Below are 22,387 nucleotides of genomic sequence, written 5' to 3'. Positions count from 1 at the left end.
AGAAGCAATAGAAAAATGCATATGATGTAGTTCCATTTATAGAACAGTTCAAAAACAAGATCAAACAATATGTTTGGGAATACATATTAAAAGTGTGAAGAAAAACAAGAAACCAGTTACACACCACATTCCAAACAGTAGGTGTCTATAGGGTGAAAAGCTGAGAGGGATGACCTGGGAGGCACAAAGAGCTTCAACAGAGTGGGGATTGTTCTATCAAGCAAAGGACAGTGTCCATGGTAATTTATTATTGAATCTTTTTTAATTTTAACATCTCTAAAATTAGGATGGTTTTTAAATTGTTGTCAGCTAGATAGCAGTCCCTGCCTTAGGAATACCTTAACAAATTTATTTCATTAACACTTTCCTTTTAATATAGACACAAGAGAGATAGACAACAAAATATCTAAATCTGAAAGATAATTTTCAGTCAGTATAAAATAAAAATTCTAAGCAACACAAATACTCAAAATTCAGGAACATTGATAAGGTTTAGATATATTGTTAAGAAATAATAGAATAATTTAAAATGCCATGTACAAATGAACTGTGTAAATTATGCATGCAAGTGGAAAATAAGTCCCAAAATAAAAAAATCATCTTACATTAGAAGTGAGAGTATATATTTAAAAAATGCCTATTGTAAAAAAGGAATTACATTGTCTTTTCAATTAAAAAAAAGCTGTAAATAGATTTCACAAGCCTATGAAAATAATTAAATTGTTAATGATAAAAGTTTGATTTGAGAAAAATGATTCTGAGAATCATATATATTGGTGTAAGCCTGGAGGTTATCCACCCGGCCTTTGCATTTTTCTGTCCAACAATAGTGTCTACTAGGTTGGAAGCTGGGATTTCAGTAAAACTTGGGGATATTGTCCCCAGTGTATGTAGAACAAATGTGTGTGGCAGAGGTGGGGGAGATGAGAGACAAGGTACTCCGGCAGGAGTGGTGGCTTGGGACTATCAGCGACTTTAGTCCTCTCCAGTCGCTCTGGTGGGTGGTTCTTGTGATTTCTGATATACTAAGACCAATAGATGCTGGGGATTAAGGTATCCTTGGCATTGACTCTTGAAGCAGTGTGTACAAGTAGAAGGAGAGAGAGAAGCATGTCCTCAAAGACCTGAAAGGGGCTTTGGAGAGGCTTCCTGGGAATATGAGAGGGTATGGGGTACAGGAGAGAGATAAAGGGGAACACATTCCAAAGCCTTGCACTCAGAGTCCCAAATTTATGCTATGCCAGAGGCTGAATTATCGTAGATACAAATGTCTTAATCTCATGATTCTGTGGACCATAGCTTTGTCTTTTGTCCTTCTTTTAGTCTTGTTCTACAAGACTGCATTCCGCATTCCTACTCCTACACCTCCAAAGCCTTTCTTAATACAAACCTTATCTGTATACCATGCAGGGTGTTAGCTGAGCCGACCCATGATTTACACAAATGCCACCGAAGTAAAGTAGAGGCTGGGACTTGCACACCACAACATGCTCTGCCCGGCACTTTCTCTGCATTTCCTTTTCTATCTTGACGGTTCATCAAAACACTCACGCGTAAATACGTATTTCAAAGCAACAGGTCTCTTCCTCCTGGGGGAGATATCAACTGGGACATCAAGTCAATACATCTTACCAGATAGAGCCAATATTTTTGATAGCAATATTCATCACCATGACAATTCTGCTGCTGTAAGGGCTATGAAGCAGCAGATGGTTGATTACTAACTAGCGTCCCAAACTAGAAGTCTGGTACCTACACACACATACAAAAGATGGAAAAGGAATCTTTGGCCAACAGCAGAATAAGGTCATTCATGGGGTTGTTGTGATCAAATGGAGTCCTCCAGACAGAAGATGTGCTACGGTGGGAAGAAGCAAGTGCCTCAAAATATTGAAGGCAGTGTCATGATTGGCAGGATGAAAGTGTTAAGAGAGATGCTGGAGAGCACAGTGGGAATAGGACACACGATGCTTTGTGGTCATGTGAAGGATTTTAACTTCTGACCTTAGAGTAATGGCAAGTCACTGAAATGTTTTAAATAAGGAGGTGGCTTCATCAAATTTGCACTTTGTAAAGGGCACTATCGTTGCTATGAAGAGAAATTTTGGGGGAGGAGGTTGTTGATATGTGACCTTAGGTCACTTCCTATCTTCTGCCACAGGATCCATAAAATGAAGAGACTGGAGGGGGTGTTTTGAAAGGTACACTTCCATTTGAAATATCCACGTGGGGTAGTCATTCCTCCAATGAAGGACTGGTAGCCCTGGCTGCTGGTAGTCCTGCCCATGGACAGCCTTTAGTGGGTCTGGAAATTGTCTCTCCTTCAGAGAACTCCCTCACCCAAGGTAACACTTCCCAGAGCACACAAGAAAAAACGATTGATATGGAGTGTGAATATCTGGCCATTTTATCCCAAGGCAGACCATGTCTCAAGTGCTATTCTAGCTCAAGAGCTTCCCATGGGGCCAGCATCGCAGCTTGGTTTCACCCTAGGTGCCTCCTGCTTCCATCCTTTCCTTCCACAGGTGCCGGTCCTAGGGTCACTCCTTAACAACCCTCTCATAAAATGCCATTTCCAAATCTGCCTCTTGGAGAACAGCCTGTGACACTGTGTTAGTGTGATGTGCTGTGATCTCCTTCCCGGACTCCACAAACCTTGTTGTTGGTGATAGCCAATAAGGGTATAATACACTATACATGGCTTTGAATTTAAATAATTTAAACATGGGGTGCCTGGGTGGCTCAGTCGGTTGAGCGTCCGATTTCGGCTCAGGTCATGATCTCGCAGTCTGTGAGTTCGAGCCCAGCATCGGGCTCTGTGCTGATGGCTCAGAGCCTGGAGCCTGCTTTGGATTCTGTGTGTCTCTCTCTCTCTGACCCTCCCCTGCTCATGCTCTGTCTCTCTCTCTCTGTCAAAAATAAATAAAACATTAAAAAAATTTTTTAAATGAAACACATTTCCTTATTGTAAAATTGTTTCCATTTTAGAGGTTTTAGAATATGTAGATATGAAAAAGGAAACATCCCATTGATTGTCTTAATAATTCATTGCTTACTAAAAAAATGGACCCGTTAGACTTATGCTTCCAGAAAGATGGAGGAGACACATTTTTCCCCATTCCTTTCATTGGAAGTGAAGACTCTGAAGACTCTGAAATGTGGAGAGAAGAAGACAGAACAGCCAAGGACTGCAGGAAATGAGGAACAACATGGTGGTGTGTTCCCTGAGTTTCTTTTTGCCTTATACATTCCAGGTTTGGAGCTGCAGAGGAAGCTGGTAATCCTGGAAAAAAGTCCCAACAAAAGCTTTTATCTCTCTAGCCAAAAGACCAGTAAAAGTGCAGCCAAGAAAGACAGCTTTTGGACAAGAACTACTCAGCTAAACATCACAGAAAAATCCATGCTCCTGACCCCCCACAACCCATGCAAGCAAGGATCAAGTGGAGAGTCTAGACTAACATCCTCATGAGGCTGTAACAAAGCATCCAATATTCCCACTGGGTGGTGTCAGAGAATGGCAAGTTAGGAGCTCTGACTTTTATCCAGCCAGCTGGTAAAGAAGTCCCTCCCCACTCATTCCCATATCACTGAAGACCATGTAGGGAGCTGGAAATCTCACCTTGCCAGAAAGTAATGAGAAGCACTTCCTATCTCTGGCATGTGAACTGAGGCCAAGTAGGACACCTGGACTTCTATATTCATAACAAGATGGTGCCCCTCTCCCACCCCACCATTCCCTTGCTGGAGTAGTGTTAGAGGAAGGCTGTTAAAAGAAGTTTAAATCAGACCCAGAGTCTCCTAACATAATACAAAAGCATCCGGGCTTCCACCAAAACATACCTTGTCATGCTGAGAACCAGAAGGATCTCACACTGTATTTATTTATATATTTATGTGTTTATTTAAAAAGTTTTTATTTACTTAATTTTGAGAGAGAGAGAGAGAGAGCGAGTGGGGAAGGGGCAGAGAGAGGGAGACAGAGAATTCCAAGCAGGCTCCACACTGACAACAGAGACCCCAACGTGGGGCTTGAACTCATGAACCATGAGATCATGATCTGAGCCAAAGTTGGACGCTTAACTGACTGAGCTACTCAGGTGCCCCAAACATACTCTTATCATATGACCCAGAACTGTGCTCCTTGGTTTTACCCAAAGGAGTTGAAAACATGTCCACACAAACCTGCACACGGATAGAAGCTTTATTTATAATTGCCTAAACTTGGAAGCAACCAAGGTGATTTTCGGTAGGTAAGTGGAGAGATAAACTCTGGTACATCCAAACAATGGAATATTATTCAGCAATATAAGGAAATGAGCTATCAAACTATGAAAAGACATGAAGGAAACTTAAATACGTATTAGTAATTGAAAGAAGCCAATCTAAAAGGCTACATAATATATGATTCCAACTATATGACACTTTGGAAAAGGTGAAACTAGGGAGACAGTAAAAAGATTAGTGGTTGCCAGAGGTATGGGGGAGGGAGAGATAAATAGGTTAAGTTCAGGGAATTTTTAGGGCAGCAAAACTTATTCTCTTTTTTAAGTGTATTTATTTATTTTGAGAGAGAGAGAGAGAGAGCACATGTGTGCATGCATGTGAGTGGGGGAGGGGGCAGAGGCAGAGAGGGAGAGAGAGAATCCCAAGCAGGCTCCACACTGTCAGTGCCAATGTGGGGCTTGATCCCATGAACTGTGAGATCACGGTCCAGGCCAAAATCAAGAGCCAGACACTTAACCAACTGATCTACCCAGGCACCCTAGGGCAGTAAGACTTCTATATGATACTCTAATGGTAGATATATGTCATTATATATTTATCGAAACCCATAGACCTATAACATCAAGAGTGAACCCCAATGTAAGCTATGGACTTTGTGTAATATGGCGTGTCAATATTGGTTCATCAGTTGTAGCAGAGGTACCAGTCTGGTGGGGAATGTAGATGGTAGGGGAAGCTATGAGTGGATGGGGAAAGGGGTTACATAGGAACTCTACACTTTCCACTCAATTTTGCTATGAGACTAAAACTCTAAACCTTTGAATATGAAAGCTCTAAAAAATACAGTCTATTTAAAAATTGGACTTACAGAGCTTTCTCCTGAACCCTGGAAAGAAAAGCATTTTTTCCCAGTGGACACGACTCTTCACATGCATTTTGAAATGTGTAAGATTGCTTTCTTTAAGTTGCATATACTCAACAATACATACACAGGGTGATACCAACAGAACTAATAAATGTCAAATCTTTAAAATAACTTCCACTCATATGTGGAAATTTCAGAAATTTAACAGATGAACATGGGGAAGGGAAGGAAAATAAGATAAAAACAGAGGGAGGAAAACCGTAGGAGACTCTTAAATACACAGAACAAAATGAGGGTGGATGGGGGGATGTTAAATGGGTGATGGACATTAAGGAGAGTACTTTTTGGGATGAGCACTGGGTGTCAGATGTAAGATATGAATCAGTGGGTTCTACTCCTGAAGCCAAGGCTGCACTGTATGTTAACTAACTTGAGAATAAACAACAAAAACAACAAACTTAGAGACCATATGATCCAGTGATTTCCAAACTTTTGGTACAATTTGTCCTTTAAAATCTTTTTTTATATGAAATCTTAAATGGAACATCATAAACAAAGAGATGAATGTTGAGGCGCTCTGGAGTGAACGAGCTCATTGCCTCATTGGGCACCTGGAAAGCATTTCCATGACTTAGAGGCTACGGATTCTGCTTGAGATTCTCATTGTGCTGAGAGGAGATATGGCTTGCCCCAGGTTATCCACCAGACTGGTTGAGCTCTGGTCTTTTGACTCTCAGGCCAGAGTTTACTCTACTTGACTCTGATTCAATTGCAGGGTTCCACAGCCCAGTTTAACATATGTCGGAAGACAAATTGGGACTCAGGTGTGAGAGCTGGGGGAAGATGATAAGGGGACAAAGGACAGTAGATTCAGAAGGAAGATAGCCAAATCCTACATAAGTCACAAAGACTGGAACCTGCATACAGTAAAATCTTGGTTTGCGAGCATAATTCATTCTGGTAACATGCTTGTAATCCAAAGCATTTGTATATTAAAGAGAATTTCCTCATCAGAAATAATGGAAACTCAGATGATTCGTTTCACAACCCAAAAATATTAATATAGAAGTGATTACAATACTGTAATATAATACAAAATAATAAAGAAAATACACAATATAAAGAAAAATAAATTAACCTGCCCTTACCTTTGAAAACCTTCATGTCTCGTGTGAGGGAGACGAGAGAGGAGGGTTATTATGTAGGATGATTTTCACTATCACTAACAGAATCACTGCTGTCTATTGGGTCAATGAAATCTTTTTCTTTTCATGCAACTTTAATAAGGAAAATGACACTTACTTTTGCTTCCTTTTGAGGATTTTGCAGAAACATGATATTGCATTGTCATTAAACAGATTCATCGCTCACACTGCTATAGCCTTATTCAGGTGGTGCTTTTCTGCAAAATTTTGCACTGTTTCCCACCTTTTACACATCTCCCCAATCTCATTTGAAGTGAAGGATTCCTCTGCCTTTTTCTCCTCCTCTTCTGCAGATGAGATGCAGACATAGACTTCCAAAATCTTGCAATTTTGGCCACTCGCGTACATTGTTCCTACTTCTCCATGATTTCCTTCTTAACTTCCACTGCAATCATCTCCTTCTTACCACCTTTCTTTTCAACCTTTTTCTGCATGGGGGCCATTGTATATGCTCAACAGATACTGACTACAATACAGTCTTAATAAACTCTTGTCATAAACTGTATTTAATGTAACTGGCAATAAGGCAGCAGAGAAAAGGGTCTCTACAGGCAGCCTGACCTAGAATGAAGCAAAGCATCCCTAAGCTTATTCCTGTGTGGAAAAGCAAAGGACTGTCCACAGGTGCTTTGAAATGTCAAAAAATACACTAGTGCCGGTTGTGGGCACCTTCCAACATTCTGAAAAATCACTGATTTCTGCCAAACACCACGGCCTGAGACTGAGCATCTGTGCATGGGAGATGATCACCCACAATCCCACAGTGAGAGAGAGAGAGAGAGAGAGAGAGAGAGAGAGAGAGAACCATTGGCTCAGTTGTGATCATGTGATGTTCAGCATCACGTACTACTTGTATTGCAAGAAAATTTATCATTTATCCAGTTAAAATTTATTAGAAATGTTTGCTCATCTTGCAGAACACTCGCAGAGCAAGTTATTCACAATCCAAGGTTTTACTGTATATAGGACACAGGATCCCCGTGGAGGTCTGAAGTAATAAAATATGTATCTGTCCTTTGGAGGCCCAAGGTTCTAAGACCTCATTCTGTACCTGAAATAGATAGAATCAAGTGGGTAAAGACCTTCTCAGGTAACTACAGAGAAGCAGCTTCTGGACTTGCAGTGGGTTGGACCACTATGCCTACAGCCTCTAGGAGAGTAGCTGGCACTTAGTCGATGTGCAATATTTAATGGCAAATGAACAAGTTTATTAGAATACAGATGTGACATTAAACTCTAAAAATATAAGAGGACATTAGGAAAATAATTCCAATCTTTGAATGACAGAGTCCCACAGAAAGGCCTCTCCTCTTTAAAATGGTAATATGTAGACTACTGATCTTGTCCTTATTTAAAATTATAATATTTTATCCATTATGGGTTTTTTTGCCTTAATTTTTATCTTTAAAGTATTGCGCTTAAATATTATTTATCTTGATTATTGAGTGTTGCTCACCTTCCTTAATGTTGCATCTGAGCAAGTGCCTCACACCTGACCCTAGTCCCAGTCCTGATAGGAAGTAATATCAAAAGCAGGCAGTTCATAGGGCACCTGGGTGGCTCAGTCAGTTGAGCGTCTGACTTGTGATTTTGGCTCAGGTCATGGTCTCACCAACAGTGAGATCAAGCCCCACATCAGTTCCATACTGGGCATGGAGCCTGCCTGTGGGTCTCCCCACCCCCCCCCCCCAAAAAAAAACACCAGCAGGCAGCTTGTAATTTTACACACTTGCGATGTGTGTGTAACAGCATGGAGTTTTTCTTCTTTCTTCTGCTTTTGTTCAATATTCATCTTTCAACAGAAATGTATTTAGCCCTGGCTATGTGGGAGACAATGCTGGGAATGTCAGAGCTGATGCCCGAAAACTCAGGAACTAAGCTCTCACCACATAAATAAAGCAGGTGGATAATTACAACTTAAGATAGAGAGGTGTGGTAAGTACAGAAACAAGGCTATAAAGAGGGTACAGAGGTAATTTTTATTTGGGCAAACTTGGAGAAACCTTTTGGAGAAGGTCACTTTTGAGATGGACCTTAAAAAGGACCCTAAATAGGTTGTTTATAGCCCAGATTCTTTGGGGAGTGTGCAGGAAATAAATTTAGCAACCAATGAAATGGGTAGACTTTGTGATGATTTAAAAATAGTTACAATAATGGCAGGGCTACTTTTTCCTTGGTGAAACCTCACATAATAATGTAAATGCAGACTTTAACCACAGTAACAGCTACAACAAATAATTCAAAAGGGCTTACCTGCCTTTTTGCAGGATTCTAAATCCTTTTTAAGTTCTTCAGCCTGCAAGAGCTAACTGAAATTGTCCCTCAGTGATACCTCATATGTGGCACTGAAATCTTGCTGTTGTAGAAGTCTAAACTGGGGATAGTTCCCAGATTTCAAGGTTACTGCTGCCCCCTGCTGCCATGGAAAGTTGTAGCAAGCAAAACAAGCTGCGGGCATCCTCCACTCCCCATTTGTCACAGGCAGGTCTAGGGTGTTGAGATCTTTGTTAGTGATAAGGTCTGTAGTACCCGTGAGACAACGACATGAAAACTGTGATTACAAATTGAAACTACAGAGCAGATTGTAGGGTAACAATGCTTTAGCAATGACTCTCACCCAAAGTGCATTGTTTAAACAATATATATGAGCTGATAAAAATCATATGTCAGGAAGCAAAAGGGACTGGAGATGAAAAATTTAATTTGCTAGCCTCCATTTCTTCTACTTGGGATGATTAACAAGCAAAGATACAATGTAATTGACTAATATCAGCTCAGAGATTATTATTTACGAACTTGTCTATTAATGATAGAGGTAGTAATACCAACAAAATGGAAATCAGGGTAAGTGGTGCTGGAACAGTTGGACTCCCATGTGCAAAAAGAAAAGAAAAGAAAAAGAAAAAAAAAGAGACAAAAGGAAAAGAAAAGAAGAAGAAGAAGAAGAAGAAGAAGAAGAAGAAGAAGAAAGAAAGAAAGAAAGAAAGAAAGAAAGAAAGAAAGAAAGAAAGAAAGAAAGAAAAAAGAAAACATGGGAAAAATCTTTGTGACTTTGGGTTAGGTAAAGATTTCTTTATAGAGTAGACAAAGTATGAACCATAAAAAGAAAACAGTTGATAAATAGTACTTCATCAAAACTAAAAACTTCTGTTCTTTGAAAGACACTATTAAGAAAAAAATATTAGGAAATATTTATAAAACCCATTTCTGATAAAGGATTTGTATCTTGGGTGTGTGTGTGTGTGCCCCTGAGATCTTATAATGCAATACTAAGAAAACAAAGAAGCCAATTAAAAAATGGGCAAAAAATTTGAACAGATAGTTCACCAAAGAAGATACATGTGGCAAATAAGTGCACAAAAGATATTCAACACTGGGGGAATACAAACTAAAACACTACATAGCTATTAAAAATAACAATTAAAAGGAAAATACCAAGTGCAGTTGAAAATGTAGGGTAACTGTGAACCTCATAGTTTGCTAGCAGACATGAAAAATGATACAGCTTCTTTAGAAAACTGTTTGACACTTACACAGATAAACAGGTAAGTATAATAAGGCCTAGCAATCCCATTCCTATGTAGTTATTCAAAATAAATGAAAGCATGTGTATATAAATGTTTATAGGAAAACAGCCCAAATGTCCATCAACTGGTAAACAAATGAATTATGGTGCATCCACACAATAGAATACTCTCCACCTGTAAAAAGGAACAAACTGTTGATACATTCAACAATGCTAATGAACCTCAAAGGTTTTTACGTGAAGCATCTACATATTATAGGATTGCATTTATATGACATTCTGGAAAAGGCAAAGCCATATGAACAGAAATAAGATCAATGGTTACTAGGCATTGGGGGTGAAGAGAGGGGATTGAATACAAAGCGTGGCATAAAAGAATTGCTTGCGGTGATACAAATATTTTATATTTTAATTCTGGTGGTGGTTGTTCTATGACAGTAGATATTCATCAAAACTCATCGAACTGAAATTGACCTGAAGTTAATTTTACTGTATGTAAATTATTTCTAAATAAACTAACCTTAAAAAAATCAACAGGGTAGAGAAAATATATTTGCTGCCATTTAGGCTCAAATGATAAATAATGATGTTTTTTATAATGTACCTAGCTACTAGAGGCAAGATGCCAGTACCATGGACCTCTGCCTGTTTCCTCCCCTCACCTACCATTCTTTCCATGCCCATTAGTTATACAGCACGCGGGCCCCCTTGTGCTGTCTCTGTAACTCTGGAAGATCACAGCAGCCTTGGGCTCTTTGTATTTGCTACCTTGCAAGTCTTTGCATGGTTGTGTCCTTGTCATCGCTTATGTCCTAGCTCCAAAGTCACCACTGGGAGAGGTTTCCCTGATCACTCTCAATAAAGTAACTACCCCCCAAACCACATAACTATCACATTGTTTTGAATTATTTTTTTCCTCCATAGCCCTATCACTATCTGAAATTCTTGTTTGTTGGCTTGTTGCTCTATGCGTCTCTCCATTAGAAGGCAAGGCTTTGTCTTTTTTACCTTCTTGAACAGTACCTGGGCCAGCAGACATACAGTAACGATTTGTTGAATGGACATATTCCTCATCAAGCTGCAGAAGACATCTTTAAGGAGTAAACTTTCCTTTCAGATTCTCAAAATATAGCCACATAAATAAATATTTATTACATGCTATATTGTCACTAGCCTGTTTCACAATTTGAATTTTATACTATTATTTATTTGTAGTTTATTGTAAAGAACACTAGACTTAGAGTCAAGAGTTCTAGATTCTAGCCTTGGTCCTGCTACTACCTGAAAGACACCGTACCTTTGGGCCAGCAATTCCATTTTCAGGAATTTATCTTAAGGAAAAAAATGAGCATGTGTACAAACAGATGCACACCAGGATGTTCATCCAATGTATTAATAACAGCAAAAATTTAAAGGAAGGTAATTTCACACAGTGGGGCTAAATAGACTGGTTAATCCATTAATGTTTATCCATTAATGGTTTATCCATTAATGTCACACTGTGAATTCATTTTAAAATGATGATTAAATTCATTTTGTTACTTACACAATAAATGTTCATTGAGTACTTGTCAATTTCAGTCATTATTATAGGTGCTGAGAATGTAGCAGTGAATGAAAAAAAGGCCTTACACTCCTGAAACTTGTATTTTGGTGGGGAAGAAAGACAATGAAAATAAATAAATATACTATGTAATATGTTATCAGATGATGATAAGTTCTATGAAGAAAGGATAATGCACACTAAAGGGATCTGAGTCATTCCCCAAGAGAATAATTAGGGAACCTGTTATTTTATAGATAGTGACCAGGAAAGACCTCTCTGAGGTCACATTTGACCACAGACCTGAATGAAGTGAGAAAGTGAGGCACGTAAATATCTGCAGAAGAGAGGTGCAGGCAAATGCAATGGTCCTGAGGCAGGAGTTATGGTGACAATTTGAGGGTAAGAAATAAGGTCTGTAACTGGAGAAGAGTGGGCATGGAAAAAAACGGTAGGAGATTATACTGGGGAAGCAGCCAAGGACTAGATTCTATACAGCTTTATATAGGCCAGTGTGAGGACATTATATTTTACCGTAAATGTGATAGAAAACCTTGCAGAATTTTGAATAGAGGAGTGGTCAGATCTGTCTTATATGTTAAGACTGTGATAAATAGGCTAAGAGAGGACAAAAGTAGGAGCAAGGAAAGCTTTAGGAGGCTATTTCGGAAGTCTGGTTTCCGGTCCTGTGGCATGAACTAGCAGTGGGAATGGTGCAAATTGGTTATATTTGGGACTTGTACTTATTCTAAATAAAACTAATACAAAAGTCAGGTATGGTAGTTTCAACGGTGTATGGGAGAAAGAGGAGTTAACAGATAAATCTTTAGATTTGAGTCTTTGCAATTGAGTAAAGATGTGTGACACTGTTGGATAAGGGGGTCTGAGTACAAAGAAAAGTGTGTTGCCAAGGCCTGGATATCACCTGGATATTATCACCTGGATGAGATCCCACTAAGAAGTGAGAATGGAGTCCTGGGAAATTCATAGGATCAAAGGTGCCAAATGTTGCTAAGGGCAGAGGAATATGAGGACTAAGAATGGCCACCATAGGCCCTGGTGTAGGCCACATTGGCCTTAGTCAGGGAGAAAGTCTGATTGGGGTGTGCCCACAAGTGAATGGATTTCTTCAACAAATACATAGATATGGGGGGACAATTGAGATAAGGAAGGCTATTACAAAGAAAACCACAGGCCCAATGTGGAGTCAGGTGTCACAGGACAGCAAACCAAGACTTAAATGCAGTTTCAACCTTTTCAAGAGTGGAATTTTGGTATGGTAATCCAATTAATCTGGAATTTTCTGGTCAGCACCAATGAGCTAATCTATCACATGGACCCTCTCCATTGTCCCCAGACTCCCAAAGAAAGATGAAGTAATCTTCACAATAAGGCTGCTGCTCTTCCCACTAAGGGAATGTGACCTTGTGTGAAACAATCCTCTCTTTTGCTAATGACCTCCTTGTACCAACCCTCTTTTGCATAAAAACTTTCCATTTTACACAAATATTTGGAGTTCTCCTTTACTTGCTAGATGGGATTCTGTCCAATTCATGAATATATTAATAAAGCCAATTAGATCTTTAAAATTTACTGGGTTGAATTTTTGTTACTTAACAGAACCTTTAGATTAAAAGGTAATTAAAAGAAACATCAGCCAGTCATGAAGGCTTATTGGATCCTGAAATAATTGGTATCCAAATAATGTCTTGATTCTGATGATTTTAAATAGTTACTAATATATTTTTAGATGAAATAATGGTTCTGTGGTTATGGAAGAAAATAAGAGTCCATCTATTTTGGAGACGCATGTTGAAATGAAATGTCTAGATCTAATGGGTGGATGACCAGCGCACTGCTCTCTCTACACTTGTATATACTTGGAACCCCCTAATTTTGTAAAAAATGAAATCAAATAATCTTAAAGAGGTAAAGTTGAGAACTTTTATCAGAATAACAACCTTTTGTGTGTGTGTCCAATTTGCTCTTGTGAGATTCCCACAAACTTATAAATTTGTGACTTCTTATGAAAATAACCTCCAAAAGAATCTTTAACTGATATCTTTTTTAACCTGTTAATCTGTTACCTGGAAATATAATTAGATAAATGAAAACATATGTGAATAGACAGTGAGGAAATGAAAATTGAGAACATGTTATTGATTCCCAATCGTGTTCACAAATATTTCCAGATTAAAAATTAATCATATAGAGTTCAACCACAATTTTTTAATGTTATTTTCGACGGTGCGGTTACAGTAGATACAATTTTAAAAAATACCTGCTTATCTGCATTTTCTAACTTTTATATAAGGCACATGGATGAGATGTTTAATTTCAGATGTTAAAAAAAAGGGAAAGAAAAGGAAAAAAAGGAATGGAGCTCCCAGCAGCTACTTTCACTGGCATAAAGTACCAACACATTCTCCCCCACTCCTAAACCCGCAGGCAACTATACCACCGAACGGGGGGATATATGCGCAGGCGCATTAGCAAGCCGCTGGTCTGAGGCGGGACTAGGGCCTCGGCTAAAAGACAGAGCTTCCAGCCAATCAAGGGACAGTGTCAGTGGCTTCTTCCTGGAGGAGGTGGCCGGAAGCCGGATTTCGGTTGCGGAGGCGAAGGCGGCTCCAGTGTAAACCCTGGGCTGAGGTGAGTGGGCGGTGGCGGCTTGGGGCTCGATTCCGCGGGCATTTCTTCTTCCGGACCTCGGGGCTTCCTCTGGGCGGCCTGGGAATGGGGGAGGCCTGGCGCGGTATGCTCTGTCCCCTTCCTCTCCCGGGTGCCTCGGAGAGTGCGGCCTCGCTGCTGCTGGTGGGGAGCCGGGAGGAAGAAACCCTGGGCCTGGCGGGCTCAGGGCTCCCTTCCTCCGTATGGGGAGGCGGAGGCGGACTGCAGGTTGGGAGACCAGAGTTCTAGGCCTTCGCCGCTGTTTTGCTAACCTGTATGGCCTTGGCGACTCCTCTGGTCTCCGGCCTGTGTCATTTGAGAATGACCATCCCTGTATTATTTGCAGCTATTCCTCCTCCGGGAGGCGGTCCAATCGGCTGAGTTAAGGGGGAGTGTGTGTGTGGGGGGGGGGGGGGGGAGTTGGAGAAGGGAGGCGATCCCAAGCCTAATGGTCACATTTATCTGGAGAGGTTTATATTTTTATTTCTCAGAGAGTCTGAGTGTGCGCCGGGGGAGGGGCAGAGACAGAGAGGGAGACACAGAATCCGAAGCAGGCTGCAGGTTCTGAGTTTGACGCGGGGCTGGAACACACCAACTGTGAGATCATGACCTGAGCCGGAGTCAGGCGCCCCTCATCTGGGGATGTTTTAAAAGCTACATTGCCGCGGTGCCATTCACAGTAGACGAAATGAATCATATGTCTGGGGGGTGGGACCCTGGAATACCTTCCTTTTTTTGGTCAAGCCCCCAGCGTGGAGCAAACACTAGAAGGTGGTTCTTAAATCTGATAACCGTGTGTAACGCTTGGCGCTGGTTTTACTAAAGACGTTGCCTTTGAAAAGTTCATTGTAGAGAATGATAGGGAAATAATAATAATGTCTGTAATATGTCAGGTTCCTTTTGTACATTTAAAAGATTCATCGTTTACTGAGTTAAGAGAGCTGCTACTTTGCAGCTAAAAGGACCGAGGATAAGAATTCCTGCTGTGCTTTTTGCTAGCCTTTTGATCTGGTGCAAACACTTCACCTCAGTGAGACTCGGGATCTTCCTCTCGAAAATGAAACTGACAGTAGTACTTAACTCTTAGAATTGTTAGGAAGACTAAGGATATAAAACGTACCTGTCATGTGGTTGGCCTTTGGAAAACGGATTAAGTGGGGTGAAACCTGGGCGGTCTAAAATTGATTTTGAAGCACCAGATCAATGCTAATTCTGTAATTTTGGTAATAATTTTGTTATAAGGGAACATTCTTGTTTGGGGGGTATGCGGTAGAGTATTGGGGGAAACCAATAAGGCAAATGAGGGAAAATGTTATTAACATTTGGAGAATCTGGGTGAAGAATATGGAAAGTTCTTTGTACTTTTCACACAACGTTCTGTAAGTCTGAATTTATATTTGTTTTTAAAAAGTTGATTATTACTGTTTGCAGCTATCATGTGTTGTAAGTGAAACAGTACACAGTGTCTTTTGTTTTATTGTATTTTTTTAAGTTTATTTTTGAGAGAGAGAGAGAGAGAGACAGCATGAGCAGGGGAGGGGCAGAGAGAGAGAGGGAGACATAGAATCCAAAACAGGCTCCAGGCTCTGAGCTGTCAGCACAGAGCCCCACGCGGGGCTCGAAGTCACAAACCGCAAGATCATGACCTGAGCCGAAATTGGATGTTTAACCGACTGAGCCACCCAGGCGCCCCCAGTACACAGTGTTTAGACACAGTGTTTATAACCTTCCAAGCCCGTGTAGTTTCACCCCTTTTTCCTTTAGGGCTGTCTTATATTACATAGGAATATCTTATCCACCGCTCATATTGATGAAGTCATGGATTATACTCTTCAAACAGTGCTGCATTAAACACCCTTAACACACAAGTTTATGTACTTGTGCCAATATTTGCGTAGAATAAATTTTTAGAAGTAGAATTGTTGCTTCAGAGAATATCAGCATTTAAAATTTTGATACTGCCAAATTAAGTTCCAAATGTGTATGTTTCCTGTTACTTGTGTATGAGAATTGCCCCATATTCTCTTGGGTGGTACTGGCCCACCAGCCACGAGTGTTATGTGGTGGTTGTGAAGATGGCTTCTATGAGAACTGAGGTGGGTCCCCTCCACCCCAACAGGTTTCGCTGGGGCCAGAATAGCTAAGAGCTGCTTCTAAAACTGGGATGGCACTGAAGAAAATGAGAGAAAGGAGAGTATGACCTCTGTGGAAGCCAGTGGCTGTAACATAGAAGGTGTTCTGATATTTGTTGAACGATGGGTTATTTGAAATCTTCATAGTCTGTTAGATGAAAATTCTTAAAATTTGCTTCTAAAAGTGTACTAGTCTGAATACTTTCCTGTCTTTATTCGGCATTTGCATTTTCCTTGTCCTCTTTTGTCTATTTTTCTGTTTTTTAAAAAACACAGGTTTTGAAAAATCTCATTCATTGGACTTTTATTGAGGGTCTTGTAGTGCTGGAGGGTAGAGCTGTGAACAAGACAGGCAGTTCCTAAAGTCCTAATGCTTTCCTTCTAGTGGGGGTGGAGTCAGAGAAAATATGTTTTTAAAAAGTCAAAATAAAATTGCTAGTATTTGCTCCTTTTTAGACTTGTGTTTTTCTCCCAGAAGAATGGGATTATTTTTTAATTTTGCTTATGATATATTTTCCAGTGTGGAATTTTTAGATTTATTTTTTGGTAGTGTGATCTGTTGGTCTTTTGTAGTAGCCTTAAAACTTGTAGTTAGTTATTGAGTTTTTTTTTTTTTTAAATCTATTTTCCTTGATAGATTGTAAGCAACACTATAATGGAGGTAGTGTTTTTTGTTTATCATTGAAAGATAGTATGGTGGGGCGCCTGGGTGGCGCAGTCGGTTAAGCGTCCGACTTCAGCCAGGTCACGATCTCGCGGTCCGTGAGTTCGAGCCCCGCGTCGGGCTCTGGGCTGATGGCTCAGAGCCTGGAGCCTGTTTCCGATTCTGTGTTTCCCTCTCTCTCTGCCCCTCCCCCGTTCATGCTCTGTCTCTCTCTGTCCCAAAAATAAATAAACGTTGGGAAAAAAAAAAAAAAAAAAAAAAAAAAGAAAGATAGTATGGTGTACTGTTTGAAGTCTTTAGGTTCTGGATCCTTCCTCTACTACTTGGTGACGTTATACAAGTGGTCCAACCTTTCTGAGCCACAATTGTCTCCTCTCCAAAACGGAAGCAGCTTTTCTCACAACCACGAGAAAAGTACTTATAACTATCTGGCACGTAGTATGTCTCATATATTATCTGTTGTCATAATCATCATCCCTGGATACTCATTGTCCTATATCAGACAAACCGTAAACAACCAAAAGAGTGAATACACATTAAAGATGTTTGTACCTACTTCCAAATTCCCATTGATTTGGAGTTGTCTTGAAATGGATGAAGCTGCTCAACAAATGCTTATGAAACTTCTGTGTACAAGGTTGTGGATATAGAACTATGATAGAGAGTCCTTCCTCTTATGGAGCTTGTAGTTTGCTCAGGGAGAGAAATCAAATACCGGTTCAGAGAATAAAAGAAGGTAGGATCTGCTTTTGATGAATAATTAAGTAAGCTTTTCTTTAGAGGTGACATTTTAAGCTACTGCCTGAAGCAGGAAGAAAAGCATGTGGAAAGACTGAAAGAAGAGGTTATAGTTAATAGTATAGTATAGTTAAAGAATAGTGTAAAAATAGTAGATTAAAGACAGTTCTGCTAGGATATAGTGAAGGAGAAGGCATGTGGGATGAAAACAATTAATACTGGCTATTATGTGGAAGAACAGTAGTGAAAGCGGAAGGATCCTTGGGGGAAGGCATTATATCCCTGGCAAGAAGGAATGGTGGTTTGGCCAGAACTGATGAATTTGAGATAGTGAAGGTGTGGAATCAGCAGGACTTGATAAATTTGTGATGGGAAGGAGAGGAGGTAATTCTTTTTTTGAATGCTTTATGAGACATTCAGAAGAAACTGAGGCAGTCTCCATTGGAGGTAGAAAGTACAGAGTCCTAAATCATAGACCAGGGTTTCTCCACTTTGGCACAATATATTGATATTTGGGGATGGATAGTTCTTTGTTGGGGGCTGTCATGTAAGGGTTTAGCAGCATCCCTGGCCTCTACCCATTAGATGCCAGTAGCACTCTATCCCCCAGTTGTGACAAGTAAAAATGTCTCCAGATTTTGCCATATGTCTCCTAGTGGGCAAAATTGACCTTGGTTGAGAACCAGTGATAGAATTGGTGTTTAAGGCTGTAGAATTGACTGAGATTACGCAAGGGAGACTGTAAAGCAGAGGTCTAAAACTGCAGACCACAAAGATTGTTGTAGATAAATTCTTTTTGACCCCACAGAACTTGACAATTTCTGGACTTAGTTACCACTATTTAAAAATCGAGACATTCTGCATAAAATCTGGATTTTTGCCCTCGTTTCAGAAATCAGGAAACTGAGGAACAATGATTTTTCATTCCCACATGAAATCTAATGGCTGGAGGCTTTAAGATCTGGCTGGCATACATGTACTTAATTCATCTGAATCCTTGCCCCAGAGTGCTTCACTGTTTTCGTTGCTTGCCTTTTCCCTTCGGCACTTGAGTTTGTGATGCCCTAGTTTAGAGTGAGAAGAGGGCCCCAGAGCAACCCTCTGAGGCATGCCAACATTAAAATTTGGGTGGAGTAGAGGCAGTGAAGGAGCTAGACGGGGAGTGGCCAGTGAGGTAGGAGAGAAACATAAATGTAGGCTCACAGAAGCCAAGGGAGAAGGGAAGTGTGGTGAAAAAGAACAAAATGCTGAAGAATCATTGAGTAAAATCACCTTTGAAAAATATCCATTGGATTTGCTTGTTTGGTGATTGCTGATGACCTTGATGAATGGTTTTTGTGGAGTTAGTAGGTTGAGGCCAAATTGGATAATGACAAAAATGAATATGCAGCGTGTGTAATTTGGCTGTAGAGAGGAGTAGAGAAATGGAATAACTGGTGAGGAATCCAGATTTTATTTAAAGATGAAAATATACTACACATTTTTTGTGCTGATGAAAACCTTAAGCAAAGAAAGAAAAATTATCGGATGATTGAAGATATAATGCTAATTAGAAAAAGATGGCAGTCTTACCCTGTTGTTCTAGAAACTAAGGAGATCATTTTGTCCTGGGCCCCAAACTGCCAAGGAAAAAAAAGGAAAATACTCTGTAGTATACAATGTGACAGGTTTGTTTTGTAGCTCTACTCTAAATTTTTGGTTTATTTCCATAGATTTTTGATCTTCCGCAATGGGTGAGCCACAACAAGTGAGTGCCCTTCCGCCACCTCCAATGCAGTACATCAAGGAATATACAGATGAAAATATTCAGGAAGGCCTAGCTCCCAAGCCTCCACCTCCAATAAAAGACAGTTATATGATGTTTGGCAATCAGTTCCAATGTGATGATCTTATCATTCGCCCTTTAGAAAGTCAGGGCATCGAACGACTTCATCCTATGCAGTTTGATCACAAGAAAGAACTGAGAAAACTCAATATGTCTATTCTTATTAATTTCTTAGACCTCTTAGATATCTTGATAAGAAGCCCTGGGAGTATAAAACGAGAAGAGAAGCTAGAAGATCTTAAGCTGCTTTTTGTGCATGTGCATCATCTCATAAATGAATACCGACCCCACCAAGCAAGAGAAACATTGAGAGTCATGATGGAGGTGCAGAAACGTCAACGCCTTGAAACAGCTGAACGGTTTCAAAAGCACTTGGAGCGAGTCATTGAGATGATTCAGAATTGCTTGGCTTCTTTGCCTGATGATTTGCCCCATTCAGAAGCAGGGATGAGAGTAAAAACTGAACCAATGGATGCTGATGATAGCAACAATTGTACTGGACAGAATGAACAGCAAAGAGAAAATTCAGGTCATAGGAGAGACCAGATTATAGAGAAAGATGCTGCCTTGTGTGTCCTCATTGATGAAATGAATGAAAGACCATGAAGGACGTTTCTTCTTTTTTTCTTTTCCCTTTTCAGTAAATGGCGTATATTGGTTAATTTGCTCTTGGAGAGTCTTAAAAGAGGTATATCTAGAAGTCATGTAAATGGCTTGACTCCAGCCTTATCAATCATGAGATGTCACAGGCCATTTCACTTTATGACAAACATAGGCAAATGAGTATGCATACATTAAGGGTAATCGCCTTAAAAAGCAGAGTGCTGCAGTTGTGTGAAACATTCCTGGTTTTGGAGTTGCATAGAATGTTGGAGATATCCTCAGTAATAGCAGGCCTTCATCTTTGAAAAGTAGATTTGTCATTTGCTTTAAGAATGATCGATAAATAAAGGATAACAAGCTGAATAAATGTGAAATTCTGAAATCTTTAGATTTATTTTACTTAATCTCTAAAAAAGTAGTATAACATGCTAAAAGAGAGGAATCCCATAGAGTTATAAAACAGTTTTGTGTTTCCTCTCTACTGCTTCTGTAAACACACTATCTGAGCTACTTGACCCTACCCTGGATAGGTCTCATAATTTTTTTCTACTCAGATAATAAATTCTTTGATCACTTTTAGTTACAAACATTCATTTTTGTAAATGTCTAATTAGCTATGCATTTTCCTTAAAGCTATGCTCAAGACTTGATAAGGCTGGAAGCCTGCATTGGGAAGGGGATTTGATAGCAGAGACTATTGGATTGTGTGCTGGAGATTCTTGTTCCCTTAAGATGTGGCTGCCTGCCAGGGTCTACATTTTTTCACTCCTCTTGGGTCTACACATGGGACTAAGTTCTTAGCAATGGATTATGGATACAAGAATTCAGGCCATTTCCATAAAAATTTCTTGGCGTGTTCCTCCATTCCCTTCTCATCTGCTGGTTGGATGGCTGCACCTAGGATGACTGTGGAAGCCACTTGAAGATGATAAAGGTTCAGTCAGTTGGGTCTTTGAGTGACTAAGACTAAGCCCTTCTTTTATTATCCACCCACCCACCCTAGTTGATTTGACCAGGAGCAAGAAGTCAGCTTGTTTTGAGCACTGAAATTTTATTTCTGCACTTTTCTGCCCTCCACCCTCTCTTCCACCAGGGGCTTGGTGGAGAATCTTCTTTGTTTCTGAAGTTCTCTGCTGGTCTTTCTTTTTATGTAGGCCAGTGGTTCTCAAAGTGTTGTCTAGCAGCATTACATCACTTGGGTACTTGTTAGAAATGCAGATTCTCAGGCCTCACCCTAAATCTACTAAATCAAACTCCATGGGTAGGGTCCAAAAAGCTGTGGTCTAAAAAGCTCTCAGGTTCTCATACACACTCAAGCTTAAGAATCACTGATAAAGGTAGTGCTTTTTCCCAGGTGTCCCCTTTGGGTCTTTCCTCAGTTCTTGGTTTCCAGTATATCACGCTTCAGGGATTTGCTCTATGAAGGTTTCTAGTTCTAGAACTGGCAAAGTCCAGTTTAATGTAGCCACAGGCCTATTCTGTATGTGAAACATTCATGCATCTTTTTCTTTAAAAATCTTGGGAATGTAGACTATTGCCAAATAGATACTTCTCTGTTAGGCAGCTAGTTGGCCAGTCTAATTTTTTTTTTTTTTTCCTGTTATGTGTTTGGTATAGATGTTTGGGCTCAGGGAACACAGTCCAGGCTCTTTAAAGCTTAAATTGAAGTGCATAACACTTGAGCAACTCTCCAAAGAAATCTTCCTTTGACCTCAACCTTTTGTTAACCTTGCAGATGTTGGGCCAAGAGGTACTAAACCAATTTTGGCTTGCTTTGCAATTGTTTGCATGGAAAAACTAAATGAGTCTCATAACATTACAAGAGTCACAACATCATTTGTATGAGGGTGTGTGTGTGTGTGTGTGTGTGTGTTTAGGGAGGATTAGGGATTAAAATTCCATGAGGAATCTTAAATTCTGACTTTGGAGGATCTGATCTTGCAGGTCTAGGTGGCACCTGACCAAAACTCTTAAATTAGAGTTCTAATGTGAACTGCAATTACAATGAGATGATGGAGCAGTCGTGATCTGATAACTGTTACAAGGTTAAAAGTTAATATAGTCTTTCAATCTTGTGAGGGTCAAAATATATCTCTGCATTCCTAGTTATAATGAATATTCCTGATAGACTGATTCCTCAAAGTGAGATATCTGCGATAGCCTGGCACTTCTTGAAATTACTGATGTCCAGACCACAGAGATTCTGATTTCATTGTTCTGGAGTGGGCCTTGGGCACTGGTTTTAAGAAATCTAGGGGCGCCTGGGTGGCGCAGTCGGTTAAGCGTCCGACTTCAGCCAGGTCACGATCTCGCGGTCCGTGAGTTCGAGCCCCGCGTCAGGCTCTGGGCTGATGGCTCAGAGCCTGGAGCCTGTTTCCGATTCTGTGTCTCC

At 40.2% G+C, this 22,387-nt stretch overlaps 1 protein-coding gene across 2 annotated transcripts; it reads left to right on the top strand.

Moving 5' to 3' along the window:
- Nucleotides 1–13,898: 13,898 nt before the first annotated feature.
- MED7 (mediator complex subunit 7) lies at nt 13,899–20,584 on the top strand. 2 transcript variants are annotated; one of them, XM_025924125.2, is made up of 2 exons: nt 13,899–14,015; nt 19,280–20,584. In XM_025924125.2, the coding sequence occupies exon 2, from the start codon at nt 19,297–19,299 to the stop codon at nt 19,996–19,998; it is 702 nt and encodes a 233-aa protein (XP_025779910.1). In that variant the 5' UTR covers nt 13,899–14,015; nt 19,280–19,296; the 3' UTR covers nt 19,999–20,584. The 2 variants fall into 2 exon arrangements, with proteins under 2 accessions (XP_025779910.1, XP_086558986.1); XM_086702860.1 differs by lacking the exon at nt 13,899–14,015 and adding an exon at nt 14,586–14,804.
- The last annotated feature ends 1,803 nt before the right edge of the window (nt 20,585–22,387 follow it).

The sequence above is a fragment of the Puma concolor genome, chromosome A1, assembly GCF_028749965.1.
Source record: "Puma concolor isolate L17-30 chromosome A1, mPumCon1.1.hap2, whole genome shotgun sequence".
In the NCBI taxonomy this organism is placed as follows: Eukaryota; Metazoa; Chordata; class Mammalia; order Carnivora; family Felidae; genus Puma; species Puma concolor.
This window is presented reverse-complemented; position numbering and strand designations above follow the sequence as displayed.

Coding starts and splice junctions, on each gene's coding strand:
- MED7 (XM_025924125.2), top strand. CDS start 19,297: ATGGGTGAGCCACAACAAGTGAGTGCCCTTCCGCCACCTCCAATGCAG.